Here is a 17,551-nt window from a genome sequence, read left to right as displayed (position 1 = left end):
TGGATGCTGAGGAGTTTCTGTGTGGATGCTGAGGAGTTTCTGTGTGGATGCTGTTTCTGTATAGATGCTGAGTTTCTGTGTGGATGCTGAGTTCCCATGTGGATGCTGCAGGTCTGGCTCTCCCCCCTCCCTCTCTGCTGCCTCTGTGACCCTAGCACAGCTGCAGAGGCTGTGGGAGGAGGCAGCAGCCCTGGGAGCAGTGTGCCAGTGCTGGGCTGCCTCTGGCAGCTGAGTTCTGTCTGTCCAGCCCCGTGGTGCAGAATTAATCCCCACCCCACAGGCAGCCTCCTCCATCCACCCTGCTTCTCACATCACTGTGCAGCGCTGAGCTGCTTCTTGGGAGGCTTCCACACAGTGAATGAGCAGGTCTGATTCTGCCTGAACTGATAAAACTTGACAGAATCACGGGCAGCATATCTGCAAGTATTTTCTCTCCCTTAACCCATTGGATGCCTTGCCTTCTCCTGCAAGCAAAGAGCATAGAGCAGCGTGGAGATGCTGGTGGTATGATCTGGATTTATTCTCCTGCCTCAATCTGAGCAAGCGAGGGAGAAAAATTAACAATTACCTCAGGAGTTGTCCTTCAGCATCTCGGGCCTCTGACTGTGGCAGCTCTAAAAACAGGCTATTCAATCAGCTGCTGAGGGAGGGAGAAAATAGTGCAGGAGTCTGATTCATTCTCTGCCTGGCTGCAATGGCAATGTTCTGTTGTTGTTGTTATTTTTGCAGCAGGTAAAAATACCAGCACTTTCATGTGCGTGGTGATCCGGGGGAGTTGGAGTTTGCCACGTGTGGAACAAACTGCAGCATCCCCAGCCAGAAAAGGGGCTGCTGTTTGTATCTCCAAATGCTTCCCATGGAATGGAGCAGGGCCCTGAAAAGCTCTTTGTTGGCTGTTTTATTGCAAACAAACAAACAAAAAATCACAGCTTTTGGCTGCGTTATTTGGGGAATAATCTAGATGGCTTACCCCTGTTCTGCTTGGGATGAAAAACCCCAGGTGGAATAAGTTGTGTGAAATTTGCTTATGTTATTTGGTATTACTCAGAAAGCTGCTGCATGGCTTTCAATCCAGACTTGGCATGGCAGAAAAGTACTCACATCACTGGTCTTTGGAGCAGGGACCCAGAACTCAGTGGAAATGCTTTTGTTAAGAGGCGCTGATGTGTGAACGGCCTAAAATAAAGCAACTTCAAGAAACCTCATTTTTATTTAGAGGTGTAAAAATACCCCCAAACTCACGTTGGATCGGGTAGATGTATTTAAAAATTCTAAATATGTCATCTGCTGAGATGAAGTCTGCAAGTTCCAGAGTGCAGAAGCTGCTGCATCTTTGGTGAGGGGTGCCCAGGGTTCAGAGCTCCTTGGCTGCTCGCTGAAAGCAAAATGCCACTATTCTATATATAATTTCATGTTATCATTTGGGTTTCTTTCCCTCTATCAGGGGAGCTGGTTGGTTGCTGCTAAAAATATACTTGCAACAAGCTCAGCTGTGAATCAGGTAGGAATATTTATCTTTTCCTCTGACAGAGGAAAACAGAACCAAATGGCAGAATCTGGTGAAGCTTTCTCTTGGTGTTTACACAGGTCCTCATGCTGTCAAAAAGCAGAATGAGCAATAAGCCCTCTGGGAGCACAAGGACAGCAGGGAAAATGAAGTGAAAGCCTTGGTGCTTGCCACTGCATCCCACAGGAAATTCTCAACAACCCTTTTTAAGTCATTTTAACAAAATTCAATCCCATTCAATGCAATTACTGTCAGGTTGTCAAAGAAAAGAATTGAATAGTGTATTGGTAGCAAAGATGGCTTGCTGTATTCCCCTTTTTCTACCCTCATGGCAGCAGATTCCTACCTTCCACTGCCATTTGGTGATTGGAAGCAGGTCAGGAGTTTGAAAGAGGTGGAAAACCCCGGCATTCTGGGCAGAGCTGGTGGTGCCACACGATCCAGAGTGCCACAGGATTCCTCATTTGGTACCTCTGTTGGACATGTTGGCTTTGATAACTTCCAGCCTATTAATTTCAAGTGCCAGTAGTCTGGCTGCTGATGCAATATTTATCACAGATCCTGCTCTACAGAACAAATTCTCCTTTTGGAGTGCGGCGGTGGTTCATCTCTCTGGTTTATTTCAGATTTCAGAATTACCCCTGGGCATTCTCTCTTGGAGTGCTCTGGTGTAAACAAACTGAACATCATTTTACTGAAGACAATGGACCAGATTCCCCTTTTGCAGAGGCAGCCATGTGGAATCCAGTGACGTTGTTACTGACAGAAGAATTGGGCTCAATAACATTTTGATATCAAAGCCTTTGAAATGTATATTGTACATAAATGTGGCGATGAACCCAAATCTCTGCAACCTTTCCAGCTCTTGCACAAGGCTCAAAAGTGGCCTTGAGGGTTGACAGTTAAGGAGTGATTTTCTGTGGTGCTGTTCAGATTAAAAATAAGATTCAGGAGAGAGCAGCCAACCACTGCTGCTGTGCAGCTGCTTGCTGGTAAAACCTTCTTTCTCATCCTTCCTCCCCCAGACAAGAAATAAAGTGTGAAATGCAAAACTTCCCTTTTGCAGCCTGCTGCCTGCCATGGCATGGAACAAACTGCTGTGGGAGCAGCTGATGGGGTCACTTGCTCCAGGGATTCATTGTGTTCCTCCCTGGAGGCACTGGCTGCACGTGGGGTTTCCAGAGTGCTCCAAAGAAAGAAATCAGCCCCACTGACAGCAGGACAAACTCTCAGAGAAACTTAGCCCTTAAAGCTGGTGTATTTTCAGATCCAGGGAATGCCAACTGTGTGCTGCCAGCTCCACAAGCTGAGAAGACAGAAATATCTGCTGGTTCTCCACGCTGTGGGAATGCAGCTTGGCCTTCCTTGCATGACTTCATTATTCCCAGGTCTGACTGCCTTGTCCCATAGTTAGACACTCTCAGCATCAGGGAACTGATCCCTTAGGCAAAGGTTGCACTTCTTGTTCCTTATGCCTGGGAGTATCTTTTAAGTTTTTCAGCAATGAATGCTGAGAATTTGCTTATGGGGGAAAACCCATCAATAATCCTTTAGTCATGGTTGTTGTTGAGGAGCCGTGACGGTAAAGGCACGAGATCAGATTTACTTCAGGGAGGGAAACTAAAAGTGTCCAGAGCTTTGTTGCAGTGGAGAAAGAAACACCATTGCCCCCAAAAGCGTTTGGAGGCCTGCATTTCATGCACTGTGTGATAAAGGCTTTGGAACATTAAAGGTGAGTAAGGCACTCAGTGAGAGTTGGTCAAGTCTTAGGAGCGGCTCAGATAAACCTTTTTGTGAAAGATACTTGAAGTTTGTCTTGGACACAGCTGAGTTAATAAAGCATTTAGGATGCTCATGGCAGTGTGTCCTAAAGCAGGTGTGCAGCTGGGTTGTACCACCACAAAGAGAAATGTGGGAAAGCCTGTTGTCCTGGCTCCTGGTATTGCTCCAAAAATCAGTGTTTTCCTGTTGGGGTGGACAAAAACTGTGGTGCATATGGACCATTAGATCAGTTACCACTCACTGGCAAATCTGCTGAGAACAGACAGATGGGTAAACAGCTTTTACCAGGTCTGACTGCACTCTATACTGAGGCAATATTTACATTTCTATCTTTTTCCTCTGATGGCTTTAAGATGCCCTGTAATATTTACCTTTTGTTTATTTTTGTTTTTTTTTTTTTTTTACTTTGAATCCTTTAAAATATATTTTCTGATGTTCATGGTTAGCCCCTCTGTCACTCATTTGTTACTCTGATTGCCTGGATGTTTTTTCTCCTTAACTTATAGCTTGCATTTTTTTCCCTTTCCTTGCCTTTAAAGTCTTGCCTCTTCTTAGCTAATATTTCTTTATACTCAGTGTCTTTTTCTTTGCTTTGAGGTGCTGTACTAAGCATTGCAGTGCTTCTGTTGATTTCAGTTTAATTGGGGGTTTTGGAGGTGATAGTGGGGGGCTTGTTTTGTATTTTTCTGTCTTTCCCAGACTGTTGGGGTTTTAAAGTTGTTGGGGGTTTTTTTGGGTTTTTTTTAAGTCTCTCCCATTAAGTTCCCAGTCCTGATGCTTTCCTGGAGACCAATCACACAGCCTGTGAAAACCTCCACCTGCAAGCAATAAAGATGCCAGAGGTGAAGCACTGAGCCCCTTTTTGGCAGCAGAGGGAAGCAGGAGTGGGTTGATCCTGATCCATCTGGCAGGGCAGATTGTCCCTGGATCGAGCCCTTTCTCAGCTGCACTGGTTGCTCTATGAGGGAAATGCCTTTTGGAGGATGTGCAGGGACCCCTGGGATACTGCCAGAGCAGGGAATGTAATCATAGAGTCCTGGAGGGCTTTGGGTGGGAAGGGACCTTAAATCCCATCCAGTGCCACCCCTGCCATGGCAGGGACACCTCCCACTGTCCCAGGCTGCTCCAAGCCCTGGCCAACCTGGCCTTGGGATCCAGGGATCCAGGGGCAGCCACAGCTGCTCTGGGCACCTGTGCCAGGGCCTCACCTCCCTCACAGCCAGGAATTCCTTCCCAGTATCCCATCTAAACCCATTATCTCATCACTTTGAAGCCATTCCCCCTTTGGACTGGCTCCAGCAGCTCCACATCCTGCTGTTGGCCCCAGGGCTGGAGGCAGCTCTGCAGGTGGGGGCAGAATCCCCCCTTCACCTGCCCACCCTGCTCTTGATGCAGAAAATCCCTCCTAGGTAGGTCCTTGTGGTCTTACTGATGAAGTGAGGGTTATCCTGCCTTCTGTCTCAGGTTTGTTGGGACATGAAGTGAAATGAAGAGGAGCATTTTGAAAAAGGCTTGGAGTCTTTCTCTCACAGCTCCCTCCTTGTGGAAATGCTTGGCTCGGTCAGGTTACCTGTCTTATTTAATTAAGCCTGATATCTTCATCTGTAATGGAGGTGTCTTTCATCACTGCCTTTGCCTTACAGAGGCAAAATACTGTGGATGTCACTGAATTCCCACAATTAGAGCTGATGGCTTTATTATCCATCATTTATTATTTATTATTAAATTTTTCCAAAGCGTGCTGGGAGAGGCACTGCTGCCCCTCCGAGCCGTGGATATCCCAGTGTGCTGATTGTTACAAATATTCCCTGTCTGGATGGGGGGGAAAAATCCATGTGGTGAAGACTTAGCCAACTGCTAGGAGTCGTGGACCAGTCGTGTAGAGAGCAAAATAGGGTTTTTTTCACATTGTACTTAATGCCCAGTGGGCACAGCTTGGGGTTTGGGGGTGATTTTCTGGGTGTCCAACTTAAAATGTTTCCACTTTGTAAGTTTTCTGTAAACTTGCAGTACTGAAGAAACTTAATGAGCCTGGTTAATTACAGGATGTACTGACAAGTGCTTGTAATATCATTTTGTGCCTGAAGAATAGGTGGGAAGCAGAGTGTGAAAGCACTGTTAATTTTGGGCAGGATGCATGGGGCTTTCTGCTTTCACTGTGGAACTGGGTGTGCTGCTTTCAGTATACATTTGATTACATACAAGTCTTGTACAGGCACTGATGAGACTGAAGCAAAGCTGCTTCATTATTTTGGAGACTCACTCAAAATATTTTCTTTCTTTCAGAGACTTGAAGATAGAAAATCTGCTGCTAGATGAAGACAACAATATCAAGCTTATTGGTAAGAAACCAGTTTGGCAATTCCAGTAATTGAAATTGTTAGTTTTATAAAGAGAGTTTTTGAGGCTTCATAATCCTCCATGTGACAACTGCTAATGTTGCTGCAGAGAGGAGCTGAGAGAGTATAGATAGCAATCAAGCTGTTCCTGAAAGCATTTTGTGAAAAAAAACGATCCAAATAATTCAGATTTAACTGGGTATGGGAATAATCCTACATCTTAAACCCACATCTTTCACATTCAAATCGGGAGCTTGGTAAAGAATTTAAGAATTGACACCACAGAAGCGGTGGTTTATTTCATTATCATGATCATTTCTTATTTGCTAGGGGCTGGATTCTGCCCCCGTGAACATATGCCTCTACTGAAGTCAGTGGGAGTTGCACACATTTTTAGCAGCTGGCAAAATGTGGTCCTATATTTATATTTGTTAAATTTGCTTCCAGCACCCGGGACAAAATTGGTTTAGAGGGCTGTTAAAGAATAAAAAAGATCAACGGTAGAGCCTTGATTGTATTTAGGTATCAGTTGTACGTGGTGCTTGATTCATTCAAGCTGTGCAGGCATTTGGATTAATCACTGGTGAGGACAGTCTCTCACTGCCTTGCATAACTCCCATTAATGCTAATGTGGGCATTGAAAAGAAAATATTCCTTTCATAAAATAAATGCCAAACATCTGTTTGTATTTCTTTCCATGCCTACACTTTTGCCAACAGCAGTGTCTGTGGCTGCAGACTTAAAAGCTCAACTGATTCTCTTCAGAAAGTTTCACGGGCTGAGAAGTGGTGAAAAACACTTAACATTCAAACACCCAGGTCAGATGGGCGCTCACTGTGACGTATGAAGTCCGTACATCTCCCAGCAAACAAGGGGAGGATGATTCATGAGCTCTGAAATAGCCAGGTTTGACTCGGGGAATTCACTTTTGGAAATGCTACCCCGACTTGCAGTGATTACTCTGTAGCAAATCAGGCAGCTGGGAAAATAATAGCCAAGAGAACTCTGCCTTACCTCGGCTGAGGGTCAGGAGGGTACTGATAAGTGACCATGAATCATCCCTCAGTACTGGTGGATGCCACCCATGTCCTGATTGAGCAGATAAACGGGACCAGATGGCCTGCACCGCGCTCTGCGAACATCTGATGGATTTAAAGAACTCGCAGAGCTTCCCTGTTCTTGGGGGTTTGGTTACACAGCACCACGTGAACTTGACATCCCAACCAAGACCTTCCCAGATGATCCATGTACAGTTAAAACTCACGTGCCAAAAAAACTACTCCAGGCCTTTTCCTGCAGTTCTGTTTGCTTGGGCTGCATGGAAAGGTCTCCTCGCAGTGGGTGGTATGGGAAGAACACAGAAAAGAGGCAAGTTTGATCTTCCACAGCCTCAGTAAATTGTCCTCAGGTCTGCAGCCTGATGTTTAAGCAGAGCACATTGCAGGCAGTGTGCACGCTGAAACAAAGCCATTAAATCCCACAACCCAGCTGGGGGTGTTGTAGCAAAAGAAAGGTTGCAAAATTTTGTGTAGCCTCCCCTACTAGGAATGATCAGTTGTGTCATCACATAGTCCTTCCCAGGAAGGTTCTTCAGGACTCAGGAACATGTTTTGAGGAATTGAAGTGCTGCTTTTCATGACTGGGAGAAGAGGCTTTGAGCTACAAAACTGGCTCATGTTACCTGCTGTGGGTTGAGAGCTTGGTCTCCATGATTTGTACAGCAGTAAACCCAGGAGTAGCAAATAAAAATAAAAACGTTCCTCTTGTAATAGCTGTGAAAGGGAGAGCAAAAGGTGAAAGGAAGATTGAAAATAAGGTATTGAAGCCACTGCTTGTTGATGCATTTCAGTGAGGCCTGGATATCTTGAGCCTTCAGCTGCTCAAGGGCACCTTGGATTTGTTCCTCCTTTTGGCTACAGGACAAGGTGGTTTACAGGCTGCTCTTAGATATTCTTCTTGGGAAGAAGTCCCTTTGAGAGGACTTATTCTTAGCACTCTCTTAATCAAATTGAAGAACATCAGGATTGGGACAGTTGGAAGTAATTCACTCCTTGTTATCTACCAGCCCATGTGGTTGGAGTCTGATAAAGACGCCTGGAAAAAGCCACACACAGAGCTCTTGGCATCCTGCTGGGACACCCAACTCTGCTGAGCTCTGTGGAGCTCTGCTGGTCCAGCTTGTCCAGGAGCTTGTGTTTAACAGCTCTTTCCCTGTGCTGACTGGCAGGGCTCCAGGGATAGCCGAGCATCCCTAGCTGGATGTGGATTCCCTGGAGGCGTCGAGGAGGAGCGGAGCGATGCGATGGTGATTCCATAGCACGAGTCGTGGGGGTGGTGGAGCTCCCATGTGAAAATATTTACTTTGGGAAATCAAGTGTGGCCTTTGATCTGAGTTCTGTAATTTGCTGGGCTGTTTGAAAGGGAGAGGCGGGCAGTGGCAGTGAGGTTATCAGCGCTGGTGGTTGCACTGTCTTCATCAAGATCAGCACGGCATCCTTAAAAATAATAAAAATAATAAAAATCCCACTGTGATCACGATGTGCTGACACTGTGTTAATAGCAATATTCTCATTTCCATGGCTATGAGATCCCTGTCCCCAGCGTGCATCTGTTTGCACACATTCTGCATTTCAACAGGGAAAAAAAAGGCGTAGCAGCTGAAATGAATGAGCTGAAGAAAGTGAATAAGGGCTTGACAACTGAAGCAAATGAGAGAGTGAAAACCTCTGATAGAATATCCCCCCATTGATACTGATGAAGGGCTGCTGATTGACACCATCACAGAATACAGCCCTTGTATCCTGTGACTGTAGAACATTACGGAACAGTCAAGGGATTTGGAGCTGGCATGACACAGCGGGGTAAGGACCAGGAATAATACTGTGTGGAGAGATTATTTCCAGGGGTTTTTAAAAGTATTCTGCAGTTGACAGAACTCATCTCGGGCCACAGCTAATGAGCACATGAATGAAGTTAATGGATCCTCTGCAGTATTTGTAAAAGCCTCAGGGATGGTACATCTCTAGCAAGGATGATTAAGCAGTGTCCAGAGATAATTGTTTTCCATCAGAGGCAAGGAAATCACCACAATTCTCCCTTCAGTTTTGGCAGTGTTCTCCAGGAAAACCCCAGTGAGCCTCTTTAGCTGTGAAAGGTGGTGATTCCTGTCCCCCCTGTGCCTGCCTGTCCCTCAGAGGTGCAGCCAGTTGAGTGGAAAGCCCTGTTGCCACCCTTTAGGCATTTGGGCTCTTCCAGTCACTGTGATAATCACATTTTTTTGGTAAGCATTTTTATATCTTTGCCTAGTTTAGTGAGGAAATGAGGCTTATGTGTTTGCCCTGTCAGGTTGCTTCCAATACCTTGAGGAGCTCCTCACATTTCAGCCAAATTTGATTTTCAGTGGGGTGAAAGCTTAAGGACAGGCCAGCACTGCAAGTCCAGTGCAAATAAGTGTGCAGGTAAGGAAAAGAGCCACAAATTAATGACTGAGAGAGGACATTGAGGAATTAATCAAGTGTCAATGTTCTTAATAGTGGTGGTTTCACTGAATATTCTGAGTTGGAGAGAACCCGCAAGGATCAACAGTCCAACTCTTAATAAATGGGATTTGTTGTTCCCTAAACCCATCAAAGCCTGCAGCCGCTCCAGTGCTGGAGCAGACAGGAGGGAAATTTTGGGAGCACCCTTGGGCTGCCAGAGAGCACTTGGGAAAGGGCAGTCCTTCCTGCTGAGGGGCTCCCTCCTGTCTCCAGTGCCAGCCTTAGCCAGTCCCTCATTATTATTGCCACAAAAGTGTGCCAGGTACACCCAAGGGCCAGGAATACAAGAATTCAAGGCAGAAGTCAGGGAGAGAGCAGCCAAGTCAAGACTCTTCATTTCCCCTTCTTGCTCCAGGACCTCCATGTGTTGTTCCAGAGCTGAACCCTCAGTGTTTGTGCAGCCCCAGACAGCAACACCCCGTTTTGCATCCCATGGTTCATTTTCTCTTGGATTTAGAGGGAATGTTGATGAAATCCCACTTAGCCTTGTCCCCTGTATAAAATCCTGCAGCAGTGTGGAAGGCACAGCAGCCTGGGGTGGCTCAGAACCTGGGACAAGCTCAGCTCTGCTTGTTGCCATCCAGTTGCCAGTGAAATGTAGTTGCTTTGCATATGAAGTGGTAATTGAGTATGTTCTAAGGCTCTTTTTATTGTTTAGTGGAAACCTCTGGTTATTTAGCACCTCGTACAAGCAGATTACATGAAATTTCTGCATGTGGATGAGCTGGGGTTTTTTTCTCCTTAGGGAGTTCATTGCTTAGCTTTTGGAAAAAAATGTTCTTTCTTTTTAGCTTGTGCTCTAGTGCAGTTTGACTGTGTCTCTCTTTCATAACTGTGTCTCTGTGCCTTTCACAGACTTTGGATTGAGCAACTGTGCAGGAATCTTGGGTTATTCTGATCCCTTCAGCACCCAGTGTGGGAGCCCAGCATATGCAGCCCCTGAACTTCTGGCAAGGAAGAAATACGGGCCCAAAATAGACGTTTGGTCCATGTGAGTTACTTCTCGAGTTTATAATTGTTTATTGCAAAGAGCAGGGACATCTCCAACTGGATCAGGTGGCTCAGAGCCCCATTCAGCCTGACCTGAAATGTTGTCAGAGATGGGCCATCAGCCCTGTAATAACTGTCAGACATTAAAGGTGAAGTACAGTCTCTAAAACCTACATTTTTCCTTGCTGCTGATCACTTTGGTTTCTTTTTCTGCATGTTTTCTTTCAGTGGGGTGAACATGTATGCCATGCTGACTGGAACATTACCCTTTACTGTGGAGCCATTCAGCTTGAGAGCCTTATACCAAAAAATGGTGGACAAAGAAATGAACCCCTTTCCCACCCAGCTCTCTTCAGGTAATCCAGGGGGGTTGCTGGGAAACGTTCAGATCCAGTGGGTCAGAGTGCGCAATCGTGAGTCAGGCTGCCAACATTCTGCTAGTTGGGAAAAGCTCCTTTTTCTCTTTTTGGCCTCTGCAAGACCTGCAGGAGTTGATGTAGCAGAATTCCTACAGAATTCCTATTTGCTTTGATTTCTGGAGAAGCACCAAGTTGTGCTGAGTGTGAGAGAAGGAATAAATCTGTGAAATTCTGTGGAATTGCTTTTGCACATCCAGAAGATTCTAGCATAGGGTAAGGATGGATGAACAGATTATTCTGGAATAACACATTCCTGGGCTTTATCATGACTGGGGTGGAGTGATAAACTGCCTTAAATGACCTCACATTTATTATGGAATAATGACATGCACTCAGAAAGTTATTTTGGGACAGTTACCTGGGATAACCTTTGTGTGTTCACAAAATGCAAAATAGTTGATGTATTAGTATCAGAAATATTAATTCCTGCTACAGAGCCGTGTCACTAGGCAACAGAATCACTTTTCAGCTTGCAGCAAGGCCACTGTCAGCATTTGGAACAAGCTCTGTCTGGTAGCTAGGCTTTATTTTTCTCTGCCAAATTTGTTGTCCGTGGAGAGCTTCTGTCTCCTTCCCTGGCAGCCTGTTTGCAAGGGGCTTTTGATAAAACTAAAAGATTTCAAATACAAAAAGGGAGTGGAAATCCTTGTTACAGGGTGTAAAAGAAAAGCCTTGGGAGTTGAGTCACAAGGTGAATTGTCCAAGTACAGATTTTGGGTTCCACCCTGTAGAAAGCCAGACCCTGAGCAGCAGAAAAGAAAACATTGCTTTTGACAATGGCTTCGTTTTGCTGTTTTATCCATCCTGCCACTTAACAGCGGAGATCAGATTTTCTCTCTCTAGCATCTGTGGCTCACTTGACACTGTGGTCCCCAGGGAAGGCAGGATTGTGTTTATCCTGTGAGAGCTCCAGCAGCCTGGACTTGCAGAGATGATGGCAAATTAATGGACTGCATTTAAAGATGTTAACCTTTGCCCACGGTGGACAAAGGTACCCATCTGTCCCTGACCCCAGGGCCTTGTGAGCTCAGTGACATGGCACAGTGTGATTTAGGGTGACATTTGTTCCTGCCACCCTTAAGCTGTGGGTCACTGGGCAGAAACTCTGCTCCTCTGCTCTGGGAATTGTGGGGCTTGTTAACTTCTTGGGTTTATGGACTCTTTGTTTCAGTCAGTTCTTCATTTCCATCAATTCATCTATAGAGGAGAGAATTTTTACAGGAGTCTGTTTTGTGTGCACAGTACGTTGTCTTTCAATATTTAATTTCCTGCTTCCTGAACACACTGCCCCATCATGCAGAGGTAGCCAGTCTTATCACTGAGCAGGAAAACACTTCATTTGTGTGACCTATGGGTGACTGTGAGCACCCAAAACAACCTGTGCAGCAAAACAGCGAAATTTTGGACTTGGTGTTCAATTTTCCCACTTAGGAACCTATTTCTCATGCAGCCTCTTGAACAACAACTATCTGGTAATTGATTTTAGATGAGCTGAGGTCAGATGCTCAGGAAGTTGGTGTTCACCTTGCATGTATTCCTTTTCCTTCATGTTTGTTCCCTGGGGAAATCATTTTGCTGTCCACAGCTGTGTGGCTTAGCTGGAACAGCTCCTTGTGCCATCCCAGCTCGAATCAGCCAAGGTGCTGTCGCTCTGGGAGCTTCCAGGGGGGAATCTTCACTCCAGAATTAGTTTATCCCAGCCTGAATCTCTTGACCTGTGGCACTTCACAAGCCTTATTCAATCAGTTTGCCTTTTGGCAAGGGTGGGGGTGGAGAAGTAGGAGTTTTAAGGAGACCTTGGGTGATTTGGAGACCAGGCATGGTGGTGGTGCAGGAGTGAGTGTGTGGGTTTGGGGAGAGGGATTTATTTCCCTGGCTCTGAGCCAATGGGATGTGTGAGGTTGCTACCACAGACACGGGGGAAGCACTGGAGCAAGAGGGGATTAAATGGGAGAACAAGGGTTTGTTGTTTGCTGTAATGGGGATGAAGAAAGGGCACACCAGGCACACAGAGAGCAGCTTCCAGCAAGTTTGGGAGCTCGGATGTAGGCTCTTCCTGCTGCTCCCACAACATGGCTGCTGTAGGATAATAACAAAAAATACTGGAGAATGTTTAAATAAAGCATCTCACATAAGTCAGCGGTTTGTGAAGAGAGAGATGAGCAAAAACCCAGCTGGACTGGTAAATACAGAGTAATAAGTCTCTCTTGCACATATAAGGTTCTTGACACAGAGAGGGCCCTTTCTCCAGCTGAAAGGTGATTTTTGCAGGGTATTGTACATTGAGGTTGCTCAGGTTGTTGGGAATTGGTACCTGTTGGGTCTAACCCTGATTTATTTCAGGAGAAACTCCCCCTTCCTCATCATCCACCCTCCCTGGTGCACCAGCCCATCCTGTCCCATCCACTGTGGTGTCACCAAAAGGTGTTTTATCCTCTTTAAATTGCATGTGGGAGCAGTGAAATCTAGCGTTGCTAATTCAAGGAATAAGGACCAGACCTAGTTGAAGCAGAGTTTATTTTCAGCTCAGGGGGGCACTTCTTGTGAGATTTTGGGCAGATCATTTGATTTCATTGCTCCTAATCATGTAAGAAGCACATGGCTTAAAAACTGAGCATTTTTGCAAGAGCCTCAGGAGGAGTGGTTGAGTGTCACTGAAAGTTGAAGGTTTGGGAGAACAAAGCAAAGCCTGCTAATTTTGCTATGCTCTTTTAATTCGGCTAAAACATTCTGCAGCCGACTGTAGATTGGATGGAAGCCAGAGAATTTATCCTTATAATGTCAAAAGGAGCCTAATTTGCTGTGACTTCCTTCCCAGGTCTGCATCCCTTCCCTCCCTTCACTCACCCCTGGTCCATCTCCTTCTGCTTTGAGCACAGTGATTTGTCTCTGGCCTGGCTCCAGCCTCTTGCCCTCATGTGGGAATTAAATGTTGGCTCACCTGCTCTGAAACCTCAGATGAGTTCTGAGACAAAAAGCACTTTTCCCCCTCTCCTTTATAACTCTATAAATCATTGTGACCGTAAATCACTGTTTGTTTTAGTTACTAATCCCTTATCAGTTCTTCCATTTCCTCAAGGACATTGGAGCATGCAGAAAGGAGAATGTTCCTTTTTAGCTTGCTCTTGCTCGGGCCGCACACCTGCAGTAACTCTTCTCCTGGGCGAGTCCTAAAGGCACTGACAGAGCTCTTGTTTGGGCTTTTCCCTCCATCTCTCCACAGCGGCCATCACCTTCCTGCGCTCCCTGCTGGAGCCAGACCCCGCAAAGAGACCAAACATCCAGCAGGCCCTGGCAAACCGATGGCTCAACGAGAACTACCCCGGGAGAGCGCCGCCCAATGTCACCTATCCAAACAGGTACAGCGGGGAGGGGAGGAGAAAACCTGCCAGGCTGGCTGCTGTCACAGATCCTAGGGATTGCTCTTGTCAGTCCATCAGAAAGAGTATTCACATTGGCCCTGTGTGGCTTGAAATGGTCAGGAGCAATACCTTAAATTGGAAGCTGCAAGTACAGTGCATTGTTTGCAGGGTGGGATGGGGTAGGCAGGTCTTTAAAAAAGTCAATTTGCTGCAGGTCTGGGATTAGGGAGGTGTGAGAGGTGCTTCTGATCTCTTCCTCGCTGGTCAGTAAAAGCCAAGCTGCTTCTCCAGGAGAGCCTCTGCCTGTTTGTGAGATGCTGTGGGTTAAGGGAATATGCAAACCATGGTGAGAAAGGTCAGAGTTTAATGGTCTTGCTTCCTTGGTTGTTGGTGTTGAATACCTGCACCCTGCTGAATATGTGACTGAAAGCAGGCAGAGAACGAATCTCAGTGTCAGCCAAACATCCATCCAGGGAAAAAGGAAGAAGGGAAGATACTTGTGGTCCAGTTTGGTTATAAATAATCTTGCTGGACTTAAAACATCTGCAGTGTAGAGTTGCAGTCAGTGGAGAGAAATAAGGGCACTTTTTACATAACTATTCATCTGTCTTCTCTCTGATTCTGCCGTAGGATGACTTTGTGCCCTGGAGACATGAGTTCCTCTCCAGTGACTGTAAATGAAGCCTCAGGGAACTCACTTGGAATTACATGTCTCAATTTGATCAGATAAAATCTCCTTCCTGTATCAAAGGCCTCCAGCTGTGTCTCATACCCCACCCAGGACCTGCAGGATTCACTGCCTTGCAGGCCAAGCAGCACTGAGGCAAAGACAGCAACCTAAAGCCCAATTTTGGTGCTTAAACTTGATAGTGCTGCAGAATTTCTGTCCTAACTTGGCTAAGAGGAGAGTCCCTAAGTGAAGATCATAACTTCCCCTCCTTCAGTTGCCAGGAACCAGATGTGGTGCCTTGGCAGGGGGTGCAGGAGCCCTGATTTAGCAGCAGACATTTCCCTTCCTTCCAGAGGTGGCACTTTCGAGTGACTGCGCCATTCCTTGACCTGTGGAGAAGAGCAGATCTCCAGCTCCCAAAAGACAGATGGATGGATGATGGATGGATGGGTGGATGGGTGGATGGATGGATGATGGATGGATGATGGATGGATGATGGATGATGGATGGATGATGGATGGATGGATGATGGATGGATGGATGATGGATGGATGGATGATGGATGGATGGATGGATGATGGATGGATGAGGGATGGATGGATGGATGATGGATGGATGGATGATGGATGGATGATGGATGGATGGATGGATGGATGATGGATGGATGATGGATGGATGGATGGATGAGGGATGGATGGATGGGTAGATAAATGGATGATGGATGGATGATGGATGGATGGATGTCAAGCAGCACAGATGCCTGGGGATATCACTGAATCCGTCTCCTGAAATGAGGAGGGCAGATGTGGGGCCAGCTGCCCGTAATCCCCAGGATATAAAGGTGGTTCCTGTGATGAATTGTTTCCCAAGGGATGAGAAGAGGCAGAGCCATTCTCTCGATATCACTCCTCCAAATGCAGGGGACGTGTGAAGCTGTAAGGGATAAAAGCCTTCAAAGATATCCTTTCTTTCATTTTTCAGAAATAATATTACTTTTGTTTCATTAGTTGATGTCCCAGGCTTGACCCCCATAGTCTTTGTCATACTGGAGCTTTTTAGGGAGAATAATCTGCAAAGTTTTAAATATTTAAAGATGTGGCCTGGTTCCTTTTGAGCTTGTCTCAGAAAGTGGCACTAGAGCCAGCTTCCATGGAACGTCTCCAGTTTTTCCTTAGTGTACAGATATGGGTAAGGTGTGGTGAAATTGTGCCTGAAAAACACACTGCTGATTTTTGCAAAGAATCAATTCCTCTCTTAATTGACCCAGAAGGAGTTGTGTCGTGTTCTTGCAGTGCCCTTCCACTGCTCTGGGGGTAACACCCATTGTTCCCAAGACAGGAGCGTGGTAGGAAGGGAAGAGCATGGAGATAAGGTGGGAGAACAGCAGAAGCTGCACTTTCAGGAGAATGTTTTCCCAGGCTTTTTATAGGCTTGCTTTTGTTAAAGAAATTCCCTGAAGGCAAGCAAAAATTTCCCATTTTGCTGAGCACTTCAAGTAGAAATTGTTTGAATTTCTTTTGCTGCCCAGATGTCTCAACGTGCGGTGGCCAAGATAAGTTTTGCTTTTGAACTTGTGGAAAAAAAAACAGCCCCAAGCATTTTTTAGGGGCAGAACGAGTGTTCATGAGCACAGGGAACAAAAGGAATGAGTTCTTTGAGATTTCCCAGACTGTGTTTGACATCATCTCTGAGTCCTGTCCATCAGAGCCGGGAGCCAGGAGTGGGAAAGGTGGGGACGCATCCCTTGGAAGGGGGAATCTTGCAAAATAAGTTCCCTCTGATACTGGGCTTGGTATTAGGAGTGAGGAATATCCTCTAGAAACAACTGGAACCCAGCATTTCTCTGGAGATGGATGGGAGCTGACGGGTACCTCTGGGAAGCTGGCCAGCCCGTTTAGAGGTCTAAATAGGAGTAGAGTTCTTTGGAAAAATCTGGTTTTAACTCAGGCTGAGCCAATGCTTTGGCATTTCCAAAAGACCCCTGTACTGCTTTTCTCGCCTTGGCTGAGACTGTTCCAGACTTTATAGAAGAGAGAGACATGAACATGGCTTGGACTTGTGACAGGAGGGGTAACAGCAGTGTTGCCATTCTGAGCTGCAGGAGTAACCCTGAACATCCCCTTTCCTCCAGCAGGAAATTCCCTGGCTGATTAGTGCATGGGTGCAGCAGGTAAGGGGGTGAAGCTCAGAGCAGTGCTGCTTGATTACGAGAAAAGAGGCTTCTCAGAGAGCCAGATCTGGCTTGGATTTTACCTCCTTTCCTTCAAAACCAGCTCATCTTAATGATCTTCAGTGGTCAGGTGTAGGGTAACAAATGGCCTGAGCATCACGGTGCCATTTCCCATCAGGGTGGACACAGTGGACAGAGTCCTGTTCATCCAGCTTCCTGCAGCTCCTGTGTTCCCTGACATCTGTTCTTCCCCTACCTGCTCATGGGAGAAGGGAACTAATTACCCCCAAGATACTGAGCCCTCAGGGCCTCCTCTTGGTGTTCTGCCTCATCCCCCGGGGGCTCTGTCACTGACAGGACGGCCCAAAAATCCTTCTGTGCCTCTCCCTGTGCAGGATTCACCTGGAGGACCTCAGCCAGAGCGTGCTGCTGCACATGACTGAGAAGCTGGGCTACAAGAACAGCGATGTCATCAACACTGTGCTCTCCAACAGGGCCAGCCACACGCTGGCCATCTACTTCCTGCTCAACAAGAAGCTGGAGCGCTACCTGGCCAGCCTCAGGGTGAGCACTGCCTCCTGCCACTGCTGGGGGAGCAGGGCACAAAAAGGCTGGAAGTGGCCTGGCTTGCTGCCATTTGATCCCTCAGAACTGCAGAGTATCCCAAGCATCATCCATCGTGAGGTCCCTGTGTTGAGATAGTTCTGTTCCTTGGAATGAGCACAATTTATTGAGTCAGGACATCAAGAAGAAGCTTAAGAGCTCTTAAACTT

At 46.4% G+C, this 17,551-nt stretch overlaps 1 protein-coding gene across 1 annotated transcript in view; it reads left to right on the top strand.

Moving 5' to 3' along the window:
• HUNK (hormonally up-regulated Neu-associated kinase) overlaps nucleotides 1-17,551 on the top strand; it is a 43,997-nt gene that overhangs the window by 15,843 nt on the left and 10,603 nt on the right. Inside the window, exons 3-7 of the mRNA XM_086883677.1 lie at nucleotides 5,576-5,631; nucleotides 10,023-10,158; nucleotides 10,386-10,513; nucleotides 13,800-13,935; nucleotides 17,174-17,342. Of these exons, the coding sequence (XP_086739803.1) occupies nucleotides 5,576-5,631; nucleotides 10,023-10,158; nucleotides 10,386-10,513; nucleotides 13,800-13,935; nucleotides 17,174-17,342 (625 nt within the window). The remainder of the gene's footprint in view (nucleotides 1-5,575; nucleotides 5,632-10,022; nucleotides 10,159-10,385; nucleotides 10,514-13,799; nucleotides 13,936-17,173; nucleotides 17,343-17,551) is intronic.

Source organism: Cyanistes caeruleus, chromosome 3 (genome assembly GCF_971803275.1).
Source record: "Cyanistes caeruleus chromosome 3, bCyaCae1.hap1.1, whole genome shotgun sequence".
Lineage (NCBI taxonomy): Eukaryota > Metazoa > Chordata > Aves > Passeriformes > Paridae > Cyanistes > Cyanistes caeruleus.
Note: the sequence above shows the minus strand (reverse complement) of the source record. Positions and strands in the feature narration are given on the sequence as shown.